Genomic DNA, 18,787 nt, shown 5'->3' with positions numbered 1-18,787 from the left:
AAGAGGGTAAGGAGACTTTTGTTAAGTCTCTGGGAGTTGAGTTGGGGATCAGGACTGCAGGGCGAGGATCAGGGCTCAGAGAGGAGAGAAAACCAAACACACGATGAAAACTTTGGTGCTGCTTGTTTTAGCATTTGCTACTACAATATCTGCAACCAGTGAGTATACATCCAAAATTACAGACAAGAACGAACACCAAATTGTTGTTTAATGTGTGTTTTATAACTCTTTCTTCTAAAGGTATACCTCTGAACAAGAAAAAAGTAACTTCGTTGATATTTACTCTTAGAAAAGATCATATAAGGAGGTAAAAAGGGTAATGGCTTTTAAAAGCACCTTTTTAATGTTGTTGTTTTTTTTAGCCTGCAGGATTATACTGATTTCATTGCCCACTTTTATGAAAGAGAAAAATAGGAAAACTACAAATAAATTAAAAAAATATTATTCACCTGATGGGATAAAAAATACAGTATTTGGGGAGCTAAATATGAATTCGTGTTAAGACAGGGTGATTTGCTATGTGTGATGCATGAACTTTGTACCAGCAGAGGCAAAGTGATTACTCTGGATTACTGTGACTGAAGTAAATCAACGCATTTCTTCATGCCCACCGATTACAAGCTTGTTTAAGCTTAGCTTTTCTTTGGATAGCTATTTAACGCTTGTTTCATGCCAGCACACTCTCCACTCTGTTAAAAGGAGGTGCCCGAAACACATTTTCACAGTCCAATTTCATACCATTACACTATGTTTTATGCCAATTTTGATTAATGACTTTAGACTTCTAGGATTTCAAAGGTGATTTATAAAGTCTAAAATGGTATTTTTATCTTCTAAGTTCTGAAAATCATTAATCATGTCACAGTGGGTATATTTTAGGCTTTGATATCTAAAAAAGATATCAGAGTGTCTTTTTCATATTCACTAACACATCACTATCTGGGAGAAAAGGGCAGTGAGTCAGTGTCTGGGAGCCCTCATTCCTCTCACTGGGATTACTGATGTTGCTGCTCAGCTGATAGTCACATGAAAGGGATTGAGGGGGATTGCAGGTCCTGTGACTCACACTGCCAAGAACCCTGACACCCCTCCACCTTAACAATACCAAGAAACATGAGCAGACTGCACCTTATCTTGACAAATATACACATACTTAGAATTATGTCTACAATGTAAAAGTTTAACTTGATTACAATGTTGAGCTGAATGTGTATCTGCATTTAATGGGCATAATTAAAGTTGTGGGAGCTGGCAGAATAACACTTGGTGCATGGTGCTATTTTTTTTCTAAAGAGTTTCAATGAATTCTTACAGGGCAGAGAAGTCACTTCACTCGTTATCGATCATGGAACTCCCGCATGTACCCGGTGTGGAGTGATGGAGACCCAAGATTCAGAAACTGCTGGTTGGGTGAGCTCACTGATTTTTCTTTTCATTAAAGAAAAAAAAACTAAGATCATAAGATGCTAACTCACAAGACATGTTATTTTTCAGGTGGTAACGTAACCTTCGCTCTCAAGAATGATGCCCCCACCCTGACTGGAGCAAAAGCAGGCTTCACTATTAATCTGAATTTCCCACCAAACCAGACGGTGCTCCCAGGAGGAGAGGTGGTCTGGGCAAATAACTGCACCGTCGATGGTAGGAAACCTTCTTACCAAGGGGGGTTTAAAGTAGAGGCATTAGCCAGTACCAGAGATGTAATATTAGCAACTTAACTTTTGCAGAACCAATTTTGTAGTTTTTTCAATAGTTAAACTAAAGTCTTATAGTTGTAATGTACCAGATATGTCTTCCTGCTGCATGTTTGATTAATGGTTACTGTCTGTGTCAGGTAAACAGTATGAGGAGGGTCAGGCTGTGTATCCAGACCGGGACACTGATTGGACTGGAGTTTTCCCCGATGGCACACCTTTCAACAGGAGCCAGAACGGGAAGCCCCACTATGTGTTTGTGTGGAAAACATGGGGTAAGTTACAACTACACAGCCTCTGCAAAAGACTGAATGAACTGGCCGGGCTACCAACTCTGACAGAGGGGCACAGGGATCAACCAAATACGCACAGTAGACTCATAAGGAGATGTAGCCACAGCTATAAAAGTGCATAAATATACTTCTTAGGTCCTCGGGTGCCAGAGCGCTTCAGTGAATTCATCACACAGTTGAACTGTTGAGTGTAAGCGTGGAGTAACGTCAACGCATTGACTCGTTTTGGAAATTTTGAGTACGGTCATGCTTGAAGTTTCAAAGAAACATAAGGGGTGCATCCCAAAGTCTGACCTCCATCCATCTGCTCAGTGTCCTCCTTGCACTGCAATAACTTATAGCAATATGTTTTGGGGTTTTTTTTTGCTAACTTAACTTACAGTCGAAGTCTATCAGCAGAACTCTGCTGAGGGGGCACAGGGACTTTATCAGACCCCCGAGGCCCGTCCATAATGACGAGGCTGCAGTATCCCAGAATCTTTATTATCTTTTTTTTCTGATTAGCAAAACTTGGGAGAAAAATTTAATAAACAAAAAAATGGCATAATGTGATTCCATATGGTTAGAGTAAGAACAGATGCAGCAACTTTTACTATGAAAACAGAAAGTTTTAAGCAATTTTCAAGAAACTGTGTCATGGTTCCTGGGTTGATGAACCAGTGTTTGGGGTTTCGCTGGTTTATGAAGTGATTTATGTTCTAGTACTATACTGTTTCATCCTAGCTTTTTTCAGTCGGCTTGCTCCAACTTTACATTTTTACTTTTAGTTATATCTGCCATTTGCCAGTGAGTTGACGTCTGTCTGCAGAGTCCTACATTTGAGTCCTCTCTCTGCCTGCTACACAACCATTGCATGATTTCACAACTCCATACACGGAACTGTGTATGGAGTTGTGAAACCATATTCAGTCATATACCTCATATAATACCTGCTTGTTTGAGCTACTTAAATGTTTGTTGTGCTTAACTTTATTTTTTAACTGTTGTAAACAAAGATTTTCACAACTTTGGGATGAAGGTGATGGCTAGAAAGTATAAATGATTACTAATAGATGTAAAAAATTAAATCTTCACTGTATGGGACTATTCTTTATCTCATCTGTATCAGTCAGGTCATGAAAAATAAGTTGCTTAAATGTTTTCATTAAAACAAAATTGATGTTGTGATATTAACACTATTTGAAACAAGAGATATTTCGGACCAAGTGCTTCCCATTTTTCCATGTTCATCATGTGCAGATTATGTGGCGAGCATCACCTCGACCCCACCCTGTATGTCAGGCTTCACTGATTATTGTGCTACTGTCCTCTAAATCACCCTAATGTGACTGTGTTTTAGGGCGTTACTGGCAGGTGGCAGATGGACCGTCCTCTTCACTCACCATTGGTACAGACAACATTCCCCTGGGCTCCTACAACATGGAAGTCGTCATCTATCACTGCCGTGGCAGAAACAGGTTTATCCCCCTCGGATATGCCTCTACAGTCTTCACCATCACAGGTGACCACTGAAACAGTCTCTAAGCTCCGATTTGAGGGAAATGATCCTGTATTTCTTTCTTTTCAGAGCTCTCATCATGACAGCTCTTTGTTTTTTGCTCCGTCATTAGACCAGGTTCCATTTACCATATCTCTGGCCCAAATCAATGATGTAAATCAGAACGACCAGAACTTCATCCAGAACCAGGCTATTGGCTTCACCGTCAACATCCACGATCCCAGCCAGTACCTTAACAATGCAGAGATCAGCTTCACTTGGGACTTTGGTGACAACAGTGGAACTCTGATCTCCAGGGAGCACATGGTCACACACACATACATTGAAGCCGGGACCTTTAGGCCTCAGGTGGTTCTGATGGCGAGCATCCCCAATAACTGTGGAAACCCCACTGCTGGTGAGATCTCAAAACTCATCAGTCTACTCTTTACCTTCTACATGTATGCTGTTTCGCTCAGTAGCTTTGTGCTTTCTTTCAGCCGGTCCTGTTGATGCCTCTGCTGCCCCAGCAGTAGTTGTTATGGCCTCCAGCCAGGCAGCTGTCCCTGCTGTCCCAGTTGAAGGAGGAGATACAATAGCTGTGGATGTTGTCGCCACAGACGCCACTCCAGCGGCTGCTTCTGTGCAGCCCGCAGACGCAAACACAGACGATGGAGAAGCGGCTGCTGATGCCGACACAGAGGTCGTGGTAGTTGCCTCGGTGGCCCCTGCAGCAATAGATACAGCCGTTGTTGCCGCCAACACTGCTGCTCCTGCCGCAGAGGTAGAGCAGGAGGCAGCTGATGCAGAGGTGCCTGCTGCCACCGTTGCACCAGGAGCCGAAGAGCCAGCAGATGCTGATACGGCTGCTGCAGATGATACTGCAGGGGTTACAGTTGCCACTGAAGATGTAGCTGTGATTGATGCTGCTGCTGCCTCAGTTGCCCCTGTTGCAGAAGGAGAAGTCGAGGTGGCTGACATCATCACTGTTGCTCCCATCACAGACGGAGCTACAGAGGAAGAAGCTGCAGATGGTGTTGAAGCTGTAGAGGCTACTGCTGCTGCAGAAGTTGCGCTAGCTGAAACACAAGCCCCTGCTGATAATGTTGTTGCGCCTGCTGCCACTGAACCCACAGCTGTAGAAGAAGCTGTAGTTAATGCAGAAGTGGAAGCAGTAGAAACTGAGAATGAAGTTGCAGCTACTGCAGCAGGTGAGCACATACTGTAAATTCAAACACCCATAAAGAAAGGAAACAATTCCTCTTCTACCAGAACTGTTAACACAATCCTCTGTTTTTTTTCCACGAGCAGTTGAAGACGAGGCTGCGCCAGCCGAAGGTGAAGTTCAGATTGAAATGGAAGCAGATCCAGCTCAGGTTGCCCTCGTTGTGGCTAAACGACAAGCACCAGAGCTGACAGCTGACTGTATGGTCTACCGCTACGGCTCCCTCGCTACATCTGTCGATGTTGTTCGTAAGTCACAACAGTCTTCTTCTTTAGCCTGCACCCTTTACAGTGGGTCCCTATCCTTAGCGTCCTCCTTTGTCATACTAACACTCTGCTTGTCCTCCATCACTATATCCATGATCCTCCTCTTTGGTCTTCCTCTTTTCCTTCTGCCTGGTAGCCTCATATTCCACACCTTTTTCCCAGTATGTCCACTTTCCCTCCTCTGCACATGTCCAGATATATATACTATAATATACAGGACACTAATGCTTTAACAGAAAGAGTTTTAGTAATATTAAAATCTCTCTTTCATCCTGTTTCAAACCTGCAGAGGGTATCGAAAGTGTCGAGATTGTACAAGTGGCCAACGTTGTGTCACTGGAGACGGCGTTGGATCAAAATGCTGTGGACGTCACTATTTCCTGTCAGGGAAGGTGAGTAAAACATTCATCAAGACTCTGCACAAGCTAAATCAATAGAAGTTTAGTTTAGTCTGGAGTTTTAAAGACTATCTCTATTCACACTGCACTCAATCCAAAAACATTCAGTGAGGTAAGTTTCTAATCATTGTGACTTCTCATTAAAACTTGAGACACATGCGATCCAAACACCTGTCGAACTCGAACCGACCACTTTAATGAATCAATGTACAAATTTACAGACAACAACATTATAGTATCAACACAGTCCAACAAACATAAACTATCATAATATACTGTTATGTGTTATTTTTTTTGTTTATCTACATCGAGTTAATACATCAAGTCATCTTTTTTTTCCTTGAAACAACATCTCTGCATCCTCAATCTCTCCTTCCTGTAGTCTGCCAAGTGAGGTCTGCACTGTTATCTCTGACGCTGACTGTATCACGCCGGTGCAAACCATCTGTAATGCAGCCTCACCCTCTCCAGACTGTCAGATGATCCTTCGTCAGTTCTTCAATGACTCTGGAGTATTCTGCCTTAATGTCTCTCTGACTAATGATGTCAGTCTTGCCATGGCAAGTGCAAGAGTCAGTGTGTCAGTAGGTGAGTAAAAGGAAAAACAACAACCAGAAACTAAAATGAGCTAATTTACAGAGGTTTTTTTCTCATTTCTTCTCATTACATGCTTCATTTTCAGCCTCCGGTGGTTCACCAGCTGGAACTGCTGCTACGGTGCTCGGTGTTATGGTTCTCGCCTGTGTCGTCTGCTGTATTGGTTTGATGTACAGGTAAACTTAGGAAACATTCTTACAGTCAACAATTCTTTGCATGTTACGCAGGAATCATAGATCAATGTGCATGCAATGACCACGCATTCCTAATTTAAAAAGCCACGTCAAGCTGACCAGGAAAACTGAATATTCATATTACATTTTAAATATTGCATAAACAGTTATAGGTGGAGTAAAGGGCCAAGGATAGATTCCTTTGGAACATCACAAGTGGCTGCTTATTGCATTATAAATCATATATTATGACATCCAGTATAAATTTTACCTTCATCAGTGGAATCATACAATAAGTTACAGTTTCTCTTTGCAAGAATTAGATAAGAAAACTGATTCGACCCACTTTAGGCCTCTGTCTCCTACATTAAGTGTCTTAGCCAGCCTGGTGTGTTAGCTGAGTTTGACACAAAGACTGAGAGCAGCCCACAGGCATTATAAAACCAGAAAAATGAAACCACAGCAGGTTTAAGCTTAAGTGCCTTAAACCTGCATTCTCTCTGAAGGCCACCAGATGGCGATAGCTGTGGTTACACAAAGACTTCCAGTCCTATAGAAGTCTATGGGAAAACAGTTTCCTGTTCTGACCTCTGCAAACACTTTCTTGCCAAGTTTATGGGCTTCTTTGCTCATGCCATATTTAATAAAATTATTATCTGTAATTGTAAATCTTAGTTACACTATGTTCCAAAAACGAGGAATATCTGTCTGGTTTACAAGTTGTTAGCCAATTAGCAATCAGTTTAACAGTCAGACCCACCACCTGTTTTGTTTTGGAGGGGGTAAACCAAGTTAGCGACAGTGTAAAAAGACAGTTGTCAGCTTGCTCCTGATTGATGTTGATTTTGATTGTCTAAGTGATATTGCTGTAAGTGCAATTTTTCTAAACAGGCGTTTCAAGCAGTACCAGCCACTGAGAGAAGACCGTGCTAATAATGGAGGCATCTCTGCAGTAACATCAGTGCCTTTGCTCTTGTGGAACTTGCTGAGTAGACAGTCACCAGGAGAGAGCCGTCCACTGCTTCAGGGAAGGATTGTGTGAATACTGTCGTTAATAAATTCACTCAACATCAACAATATTTGCTAACATATCGCCTATAAACAGAATACTGTCTGTACTGTCTCTGACACTGTAACTCCCTGCCATTAAACCAGAACCAATGAGGTGAAAAGAAGCCCCATGTACAAGATATGTAGGAACCAGGAGTACCTGTGGAACTGTAAAAGTGTGTTTAAGGTGTTCAAGCATTTGAAGTGGAAACTGATATTTATTTTGATCCATAATATTTGTATTAATTGGACCTGATAGTTTAGAGAAGTCATAACATATTCTCTTATTTGTGGCCTGCATATACTAAACCTATTGGAAAATCAATACTAGCACATTTCCATTCAATGTCTTTACAATATAAATGAGAAAAAATGTATAACTGAACATCATTTGATACCCTGAAACTAATAAAATGGAACTTTATCACCATTGTTTGTTTGCCTGATTTTTTTCAGTCATTCTGAAACTGATGCTTGATGCTTTTAGATTGTTTATACCCACTTTTGACCTTACCATCTGAATAATGAGCAGAATTTGGGACTCGGACCAAATACGGTTTTTCTAATCTTCTATTATCTAATTTTATTAAGTCCTTGAGAATTATAACTTCAGTTTCCTGTCCTTGGCTGACAGCAGTGGCACCCGTCTGATCCTCTGGCGCTGATTTGATATTTTGTGTATTCACAGATGCTCTTCTGTATATCTTGGTTGTAATTAGGTTACTATTGTGGTTCAAAACAGCATAGCCATTCTCCTCTGACCTCTGACATCAACAAGGCATTTTCACCCAGAGACCTGCCGCTCACTGGATATTTTTCTTTTTCAGACCAGATGGCTGTGTTGAAAATCCAAGTAGATCAGCAGTTTCTGAAATACTCAGACACCTGGTACCAACAACCAGGCCAAGTTCAAAGTCACTTAAATCAACTTTCTTCCTCATCCAGGTGCTCAGTTTGAACTTTACAGGTCATTTGCTTGACCATGTCTACATGGCAAAGTGCACTGAGTTGCTACCACATGACTGAATGATATTTGCAGTAAAAAGCAGCTGAACAGGTGTGTTGTGGCAGGTGAGTTTACAAAATTCAAGTGATAACATTAATCTGTAGGTCAGGAAAGCTACAGTGACGATAGCTCAAGAGCTGGAATACGTGCTGCATGTGTAAAGATAAGAAGCTTCTTAAATTTGCAGATCTACAATCCACACAATTAAAAAAACATCCTGTTAAGCTTGAAAGAAAAAGCCCTGATTGAAAATGGTACTCGCATGTAAAGTACCTGGAACAATGCAAAATCAACTCAAAGTACTTTCCCCAACACCAAACAGCAGTTTTCTTAAGTAGAAACTAATACATGGCACTCAAAAATCTATGACAAAATACGCAGGATGCCTTGTTTGGACTACAACATTATGAAATGTGTGGTCAGGAAGTACTGTGGTTGTAATAACGCTGTAGCTGAGTGCACTGAAAAAATGATTACTATCAATATCATTCTCCACTGGAGTAAAATGATTTACTATAACACAGCAGGCTACACTCAGGCACCGAAGGAACAAAGCAAGGGTGATAGTAAGGTTCATGTATGACACGCTGCAGTAAAGGAGAAAAGGCTGACGTCATGGCTGCAATCTTCAATGGAAGAGGCTTTATATAGAAGAAAGACATGGCGTGAAAGGGAAGCCAAGGGGAAGAGTTAATATGCATATGCAGCATGTGCATATGTGCACTGCTCCACATGTCCTTTAACTGTCTCACTTAAATTGCATAAACAAGATTCCAAATGAATATCCTTCCTACAGCTTGCTCACGACTGTGCTGCTCCATTACACTAATGACCAAATGCAGCCATTAATCATGCTCAGCCATTAACATGTCTCCTGGTCACATGTTCTCAGTCCTGTTCAATCACTCCCATTCATTCCTGACATGCTACTCAGCCAAGACACGACCCAATAGCCCTTCTGGGAGGCCATTGTTTTTCACTGATGATATATATCGCAGCCCTCACAGCATTGTAGCTGTTACTACAATCTCACCACTTGTCCCAAAGCAAGATACATTTGGTGCTGTCACCCAGCTCCACTGAAAGATTCAGGAGGTCCAATATCATTTTTTCTTTGTTAGATTAATGGCCTCAAACTTTTATTCCGGACAGTGAAACCAGAGATGAGTCAGTGAGGTGACGCCACCCAGGCAGCCAAACGGCTCTGATTAATTTAACACACTCTTTATTGCTCACCACTCCCTAGCAACAGATCTAGAAATGGATGTAGTTTCCTTCATCCATCCTCAGCACAGCAAAATCTTCTACAAGAAGGACATGATGATAAGCACTGCTGCAGCCCACCACATCCAGCAGTTTAATGGGAAATATTAATGGAAAATATTTTTCACACTGTTTTGCATTCATAACAACATGTTCAGCATCCATTATGTTATCCTAAACAATACAGTATTACAACATCTTATTTTATTCAGAACTGCTTGAACCTTTTCTAATGCTTTTTTGTACCTTTTAACAGTCCAAACATTCATGCCTGCTTTAAAGTTACAGTGTGTGAAATTGAACCACTAGATGTCAGTAGACTGCAGATTGCAGTCAACTGAATTCTATATTTTTGGAAGAGGCTGCAAAACATTGTGAAAGGAGTCAGTGTAGTTCACTTCCATGTGATGACAGTAATAGTGAAGTGAGTTGTTTAGGATGTGCGTAAAGTTTCTGTCATTAAGCGCTACTTTTCCTGCTGTTAACTTGTTAATGTTAGCCATTGTTAGCTAAACTTTCTATGAAGTAGAGCTAACATTGTTGGACTTAGCAAATAAATTCTCACATAATATCAAAATGTAATCATACTGTATTTAGAATTGAGCAATCAGGGACACTCGACCCAAACACTGGCTGGCATAACATTAACAGATTAATGTTTCCAGAAACCAACACCTGTTCCTATGTATTTTTAATGGATCGGTTCATAAGAATGCATCACTCCGATCAACGTATATGTATGAGTACAACAACAACTTTCTGTTTAATAACCTAAAAAATGAACTAAACCTTTAACTACTGACTAACCAGTTGTGAAGGCATTTGATATTATCAGATTCTTCACACAACTACATTTTTCACTTCTTAAACCTACACATGTATCTCGATTTGTATGAAAGTTCTTCACATTTTGATTTTTGCCACCCTGAAACTTCCAAAAGTGTTACCATATTTGATTTGGGACATTTCTAAGTCAGATATTGCTTGTAACACGACCACTCTGAGGGAGAATGAGCTCAACAGAATCATCCAGAAATTCTGACTTTTTCCTGTGCAAAATATAAAAGTTAAAAGTGAAATTAAAATGACAAAATGACAAAAAAAATGCGTATTTGTAAATGTTTCTATAAGTTAGGTTTTTATGCTGTAGTGCTCTGTGCTGCTATCACTGATCACTGCTGTTCAACTTTGATCTGATATCTAATCCCAGACCACACCCAATACATGAACTCCCTTCACCCCGATAATGAAATCTCAGCACAGTATATTTACTCCCTATTTTTCCACATGAGTGTGATATCTGCTTTCATTTGAAACACGATGCACACACTGAGTTCAGCAGGTTGAAATGGGAAAAGATATTCTATCCTGACAGTGTCAAAGAAGAAGCATTGAGGGCATGCCCCCTCGGGAATACTCAGAGAACCAGAAGGATCAATACTAATGGCAGCATCTGGCTGGTGGTTAGTATTATTGATACAGTCGCCCTCAAAAATCACTGACTATGATGTTTTTTTAAATGTGGGCATAAGTGCATGTGCCCCACATAAACACAGTTAAAGCTAGTGTAAAAATGCAGGTAGTCTCAGGATGGATAAGAAACTTTGACAGAAGCCATTCTGGCTGGTTGGAGCAGAATCTGGAAACAATAGAAAGTGAGATGAGCTCTGTGCAAATAGGGGGAGGGAAAGAAGAAAGCATTACTGATCATACAGCAGGTTGATTAGATTACAGAGCCAAGGATAACAGGCCATTTGTTACACAGAGAGCCAGGCCTCGGCAGTAGCTGCAGATCTGAAGTGCAGAGCAAAACTGAGTGCGTTTGTGTGAGTGTGAATGAAAGATGTAAAAAAAAAGAGATTAGACTAATTACACTACAGGGTGCTGCAGATGATCCTTCAGGAAGAGGAAACCCAAATTTAAATCTAATCAGAAAATACTGAGTTTGAATAAAGGCTGTTGACTTATTTGTAACGGCGTGTGGGTATATGGGTTAGAAGGAGGAAATAACATGATAGACTGTGTCACATGTGTGTTGTAACATATGTAATCACTTGAATGGCTATGATTCTATCAGAGGTATTGAGCATCACCGGAGACACAAAGAGTGCCACACCCAGTCGACACAGAGCATGCTCTGTATTACATCAACTTTATGCTGGACTGTCTGCAGAACTCGCTTAAAATTGCTTTACACAAACAGGCACATACAGAGACTGCTGAGAGATCTGAAGGCATTACCTCAAATCTTCTTTTAATGCTTAATATTTACGCCAGACTGAGTCATACTTTTTATAGTTGTTGCAGTGCCATGTGCTTATCATGTAATCCTCAATTATAACTTAGATTTCACAGTTTGAGCTAATATTCTTAAATGGCACAGTGGGATATCATGACTTTTTAGTTTGCAACCTTGCAATTACACTTTATACTTGCAACACATATTTGTTCTATTGTAGCTTATTTTTGTGTCTGCACCTGGAGGAAAAACAGCAAATGTAAAGAGAAGAATTCTGGGAAGCTGCACTTTATTGGCTTGGTGCATTAGAGTATAATAGAAATCATTTGTTCTTGGTAAATCACAGACTCTGTGAGCTTGCTGTAACAAAAGTCACTGTATGTCACCTGTTCCATCTGCAAGACCAGTGTTTCCATGAACTTACAATCCAGAGATACAAAAATCCAGATTTTTCTGACATACTCAAACAGGGATTACTGGGTTTAGTGCATTTCAAATGGATAGCATAACTGCAGAGTCATGGCTCTGTCCCAGACGCCCAGAATATCAATAAAGTATCCCATTACTATAAAAGGAGAGAGAGACAAAGAGGAGAGAGGCAGGGAGACAAATGGAAAGGAAAGAATCAGATCAATGTACCTATGTGATTCAATTAAGAATAGAATTTCACATTTTCTTATACTGAGAACCAGGTAACAAAATCCTCAGCTGGCACTGTTACTGGCAAGATATAAGAAATTAAAACTGACAGAGAAAACACGAGTTCAAGATGTCAGCGAGTGCAAAAATCAGAGAGGGGAGGAGGGCAGGAGTGAGGAGACCTTAGTTTTTAAAGTAGTGTTGTGGAAGCTGCTGTGGCTCTCTGCCAAATGCTCTGGTTAAAAGGATGGTACCGTCGAAACAGAGAGCAAGGCAGAGGATTGGTGACAGCACAGAAAGAGGCAGTCTTTCTGTGCTGGGCTCTGAAGGGTAGGGAGTGGTCAAAGCTGGTGTGCTGATAACTGATTGAGTAAGGAAGGCTTCATGTGGGTGGGGTGAGGAAAATGAGTGAGGGGGGAGGTGTGATGCTCATAGGGCAACTAGCCTGAGTGCATAAAAACCCTCAGATCTCTTCAGTCTGATGTCCTGTTGCTTTACAAGCTTCTTGAAGCCTACATCACTCCATCTATCCTCAGCGGCAGAGAGCAGAACCAGCCCAACCATGAGCCACTCTTCAGTGCATACCTCCTACAGGCGCACCTTTGGAAGCCCACACTCCATGTCCTCTTACACCCCCGTGTCCTCTCGAATGCCTGTTTCTGCGGGACGCTACATGCGTTCGATGTCACCTGTGGTGACATCCCGATCCACCACCTTCCACCAACAGCGCCCTAGCCCCCAGCCCCCTCGCCTCTCCTATGACAAGGTGGACTTCACTCTGGCTGAAGCCATCAACCAGGAGTTCCTCACCACCCGCAGCAATGAGAAGGCCGAGCTGCAGGAGCTCAACGACCGCTTTGCCAGCTTCATTGAGAAGGTGCGATACCTGGAACAGCAGAATGGTGCATTGCAGCAGGAGCTCAACCAGTTCAAGGGCCAGCAGCAGCACGGGCAGCCCAACCGTGCATCTGAGCTCTTCCAGGAGGAGCTGAGGGAGCTGCGGCGCCAGATGGATGCTATTGGTAAAGAGAGGGACCAATACCAGCTGGAGAGGGATAACCTGGCAGAAGACTTGGCCCTACTCAAGCAAAGGTTGGTACCAAGGTGACAGACAGACAGACAGATAGATAGCTAGATAGCTAGATAGATAGATAGATAGATAGATAGATAGATAGATAGATAGATAGATAGATAGATAGATAGATAGATAGATAGATAGATAGATAGATAGATAGATAGATAGATAGATAGATAGATAGATAGATAGATAGATAGATAGATAGGATTATCTAGTTTTCTTTCCTCCCATTTTAAGCGAAAAGGAGACAGAGAATCTGCTGTGCTGCTACTTGACTCGTGTAAAGGGTGAGGTTGGGCGTGGCACAAAAGCAGCAGCATGACACAGAGGACACAGGAGGCTGCATCGTATCATATCTGCAATTCATATCTGGTTATATATAAATGTCTTGAAAGACTGAGTAACTAAAAGTAAGGTGAAAATGTCTATTAACAAAAGCAAAGAGATCAAAGGAAAAAAAAATCTGTGACACTGTGATTGATGCCAAATAATGTCAAGTTTTCTTGAATGCCAAATCTGTACAGTGCTTTACAAATGCACATTAGAATTCATGCAGACAGGGAGACAAGAAGAGGGAGGAGAAGGATGGAGAAATCGGACACAGGGAGGGGCTGGTGAGGACCAGCGAGGAAAGAGAGAGGGGAAATGGGACCAGAGGAAGAGAGGCTGGGTGTCAGGCGTGGTGAGGATAGCGTCAGGAAAAATCAATGTGACTCAATGACTCCATTAGGTGTATTTTCAGTGTCCCTCTGTGTGCTGAGGGGACGGTGCCAGAGACCCCATTAGGACAAAAGACCCTGTGTAACACGACATGAATTAAAGATGAGGGAGCAGGACCCACTAATCTACTTTATGTCCAGCCCGGGTAAGACCTCTGTCTGACATAATAGATGGGCCTGCCTTCACCTGCACTTCCAGACACTAACAGCCCAGAAGAACTTAGCAGAAGCAAACTTAGATGTTCTGCATTTAGGTCAAGGACTATAGAACTTTAACATACGTTCGACAAGAAATCCAATGAATAAGCAGAAACCTATAATTCATTTAAATGTTTTCTGATATCACGCAAATTCTACTCTTTAATGTTTTATCACAGTAAACTAGCTTCACTAGTGTAATGATTTAAAAAATATGTTAAAAAATTATAAGTGTGTGTGTGCATAACCCTTCTGAGTGCATGACCTTATTGAACTGCAGAGATGCCACATTAGCCAAGAGGAAGAGCAGCTGATCCCAGTGGGCGCACTCCCAAAAATCCTTTTTACAACACAACAAATTAACAAATTGATCCAGAACGCTTTTTGCCAGCTGATGCCCTCCTGCAACCTTTGACTCAGACAGTATTCTTGGGGGGGGGGGGGAATTGTCCACCTGTCATCGATCATTACTGAAAATATTGCATTTTGTTCTTAGGTTGGATGAAGAAGCCCAGAAGAGGGCAGATGCTGAGAATAACCTAACTGCCTTCCGCAAGGTAAACAACAGGCTCAGTGGACTGTGACTGATTATAGTGTCCCCTTTCAGGTCACAATGGACAAGCTTTGTTCCACCTCCCATACTTATGTAATACTGCCACAGTAACATTACAGGGCAGATTCCTAAAATGGCATTGATCCACACCAGTGCACACAGGAGCCTGTGTACATTTTTTAGTTAATGCATGTTTTTATATAAAAATTGTATCCTCTCAGGGTGCAGATGTTTGTACAATTGAAACACACATACACTGAATGTTTTCTATTGCATTTTATTTATGTCTGTCATTGCCATTGTTTTATAGGATGTGGATGATGCCACACTGTCTCGTCTGGAGTTGGAGAGGAAGATTGAGTCTCTGATGGATGAGATTGAATTCCTAAAGAAAATCCACGATGAGGTATGGGGTCCTATCACAGCACCCCACTTCTCTCTATTTGTAAAAATGTGAACCCTCTTTCTTTCAGGGTTCACTTATCAAAGTACAGAATATTTTCTGGAGATCTAAAATTGTAACATTCTTTCCAAATAAGTAATTCCTCTGTGATTGAATGTCATTTAAATCATTTAATCTGATTATGATGATTTAATTTGCATTTAAATCATCATAATCAGATTAAATGACTTAAGTGAATATAACACTAAACAATTCAATTCAATTTTATTTCTATAGCTCCAACTCACAACATTAGATGCCTCAAGGCATTTGAAGGTAGAGACCCTATAATAATACAGAGAAAACCCAACAATCAAACGACCCCCTTTGAGCAAGCGCTTGGCGACAGTAGGGAGGAAAAACTCCCTTTTTACAGGAAAGAAACCTCTGAAAGAAGCAGATTCAATGAGGGGCAGCCATATGCTATGACCGGCAAATACACTCCAGGATTGGATATGCAAGGATTTGTGAGAGACGTTCCTGTTAGTGTTGAGAGTTAAGAGTTAGCCATTATCGGTGAGACCCGGCCTCCGGTGTGGTATTAATGGAGGGTTACACAGATGTTTCTCACTGAGGAAAAGAATTTGAAAAGCATCTTTGCAGAAGGAAAACTGTTTTCACAATTTTTATGTGCTTCTATTCGTCATCAGGAAATCCAGGATGTACAAGTGAGCGTCCAAACCCAGCAGCTGAAGATGGAGGTGGACAGCAGCTCCAGGCCTGATCTAACTGGTGCTCTGAGGGAAATCAGAGCCCAATATGAAACCATTGCCTTAAAGAATATGCAAGAATCTGAGGAATGGTACAAGTCCAAGGTAGGCAGAGAGAAAGACACATGGGCCATACACAAGTATATAAGTATTTTTTTGTGTGTGTACTTCATCTTTTGCTTTTTTCAGTTTGTTGATCTGACTGAGTCTGCAAAGCGCAACAATGATGCACTGAGGCAGGCCAAGCAGGAGGCTAACGAGTCCAGGAGGCAGATTCAGTCTCTTAACTGTGAAATTGATGCACTGAAGAACACGGTAAGCTGGAGTACCAGATGGCATTAATCTATCATAATGTACTATACACAAGTATCAGCAGTCGAGATGTTTTTGGATGGACGTCTAAAGTATGATGTCCAAATGTGGGTTTTTTGTTTTCTCAGAATGAAGCTCTGCTGAGGCAGATGCGTGAAATGGAGGATCAATTTGGCAATGAGGCAGCCAACTACCAAGATAATATAGGCAGGCTGGAGGATGAGATCCGCCACCTGAAGGAAGAAATGGCTCGCCACCTTCGCGAGTACCAGGATCTCCTCAATGTCAAGATGGCTCTGGACATTGAGATTGCCACTTACCGCAAACTGCTGGAGGGGGAGGAGAGCAGGTGAGCGAGAACATGCTGCGTCCATGTCTTCATTAGTAACAACATGGTCAGTATCATCTGTTTCTTCAAAGCTTAGCCCCAGATAATGGTACAACTCAAGTGCAACAAAACAATTAGCTTTTTATTACACGTTGTAACACCATCATGTTATTTTTCTGTTTAGGATTTCTGTTCCCATCCTCAATATTGGCATGAGCAATCACCTTGGAGGTAAGCTACAGTTGTTGGGGGATTTTTTCACAGTCAAATATTAGATTAAATTCTCTCACATCTTTCCATTAAAGCTGTAACCATTTGATTACTCTTCACTTTCTTCAGCATTGTAAGAATTCCCATTTTGTTTCTGACCTGCTCTCTTTGGCTTAGTCACTGGCACAAATTGTAATGAAATAAAAATGTGTTGTGACTTCTTTTATCACAGAAAACATTTTCCAAAAGAAAAGCTCATCTTTTTACTGATTATTCTAACAGGAGAGGCTCATGCCGGGTGCAGATGTAAAAATAATCTAGGATTCTCATTTAAAACAATGGGTTCTTTTACTTCTAGGATTAAGGGGGCCTAGAATCCCAGAACTTTGCCTCTTATCACTGTCCAGTAATAAACTCTTTTAGTCATTCATCAAGATGATTCAACTTTTCTAATAAATCTCTCAAAAGTAAAACTCATCTTTTCGTGAGTGCACATATATCTAAATGTTGAAATCTAAGCAGCATTTTAATGGAACCTTTTTGCAGACTATGAAAAAGCTCCGGATAGCATGGGCAAGAGGACTGTCGTGATAAAGACAGTGGAGACTAGAGATGGAGAGGTAAGGCAATTTATAGAAAAATGTTGCTTACCAAAGATCACAACACTGATCACTGGCAAGTAACACAACGACAATATTAGTATGCATCGCATAGAAAAGTTATACTAACCTGGATATTATGTTCCTCTTTAGGTGCTGAAGGAATCCAGGAGGGAGAAAGATAGAGATTCTGGTGCAATTGACAAGGATGACAGGGATGAGTAGACAGAAACTCATTACATAATATGAAGGCCAGTGCCATGATAGAAACAAAACTGAAAATGTTGATGAAAAATAGAAAAACAAACTCCGATCTGTAGTTCTCGTTCTCACTAGTTACGAGTTTCACTGTTTAGCAAATTGTCTCTCAGCATAGGTGCAACCATGGATGAATTCCTTTAGACAGTGTCAATCTGGTGCTATTTAAACCACCCAAATTTTTGCTAAACACTTTTGCTTTCTGTAGCAGTAAAACCCCTTTATAAACAAACCGCAGAGGCCTTGGTTTACAGTGCAATCCTAAGATGATCTCACATTTGTAGCAGAGTATTAAACCACACCCTAAACTACATCATTTATGTACAGCATTTTAGTTGTTTGTGTTGTATAAATCTCTCTCTATATATATGAATGCCTTACTAACAAACTGCTTGACACTGCCCTTTGGCCAACAAACCTTAAAAACCGACTGAGAACAAATCAAGATGTCTGCATTTGTTTTAGAAGCTTTGCTGTCCTCTTACTGTGCAAATCACCATTGACCAAATACATGGATTATTAGTAAATACAATAGGAAATTCTGACAGTGAAAATATGAATTTTGCTTTGCAATGCCGTGTGTATCTGGCACTGAGGAAAAAATATGTATGTGAGAATAAAAGTCATCCGTGAAAATAAACGCCATCCATGCAAATCAGTGTTGTTGTTGTGTGTCTCTCCATAACCTGCATTTTGCAATTTTCATGTGTGAAGTGGGTTGCATAATAAAATTAGAGGATAGATGCAAACTATCGATCCTATTACGCTACTAGTTCCGATACCAATATTTAGCATCCATGATATCGATATGTGGATCGATCTGGCTACTTTTAGTATGTACGTGAATCGGGTAGTAAGAGAGCTGAGGTGTAGTTGGGAGCAAGACCACAAAGGTATTAGTCAATGACAGCTTAAAATAAATTCTAATAGTTTAGTTTATGCAACTCTTAGCATTTTTGCACACGGTCATATCCATCACACAGGACCCTTTGTTATATTTCCTTTTCCCTGAGTGACACCTCCCAGGCGAACCTTCATCGCAGACTGCAGCTGTTTTCCA

General features: G+C 41.1%; 2 protein-coding genes across 2 annotated transcripts; both read left to right on the top strand.

The window, feature by feature from the left end:
• Positions 1–7,603, top strand: pmela (premelanosome protein a). Its single transcript, XM_026168201.2, has 12 exons — positions 1–158; positions 1,315–1,410; positions 1,495–1,641; positions 1,835–1,969; positions 3,327–3,488; positions 3,598–3,882; positions 3,965–4,675; positions 4,776–4,937; positions 5,245–5,347; positions 5,736–5,941; positions 6,036–6,126; positions 7,015–7,603. The coding sequence occupies exons 1-12, from the start codon at positions 104–106 to the stop codon at positions 7,163–7,165; spliced, it is 2,304 nt and encodes a 767-aa protein (XP_026023986.2). The 5' UTR covers positions 1–103; the 3' UTR covers positions 7,166–7,603.
• Positions 7,604–12,779: 5,176 nt separating this feature from the next.
• prph (peripherin) lies at positions 12,780–18,382 on the top strand. The gene is made up of 9 exons (XM_026168200.2): positions 12,780–13,412; positions 14,812–14,872; positions 15,179–15,274; positions 15,961–16,125; positions 16,210–16,335; positions 16,461–16,681; positions 16,845–16,891; positions 17,417–17,490; positions 17,623–18,382. Exons 1-9 carry the CDS (start codon positions 12,802–12,804, stop codon positions 17,692–17,694), a joined length of 1,473 nt encoding a protein of 490 aa, XP_026023985.2. The 5' UTR covers positions 12,780–12,801; the 3' UTR covers positions 17,695–18,382.
• The last annotated feature ends 405 nt before the right edge of the window (positions 18,383–18,787 follow it).

Source organism: Astatotilapia calliptera, chromosome 5, assembly GCF_964374335.1.
Source record: "Astatotilapia calliptera chromosome 5, fAstCal68.1, whole genome shotgun sequence".
Taxonomy (NCBI): domain Eukaryota; kingdom Metazoa; phylum Chordata; class Actinopteri; order Cichliformes; family Cichlidae; genus Astatotilapia; species Astatotilapia calliptera.
This window is presented reverse-complemented; position numbering and strand designations above follow the sequence as displayed.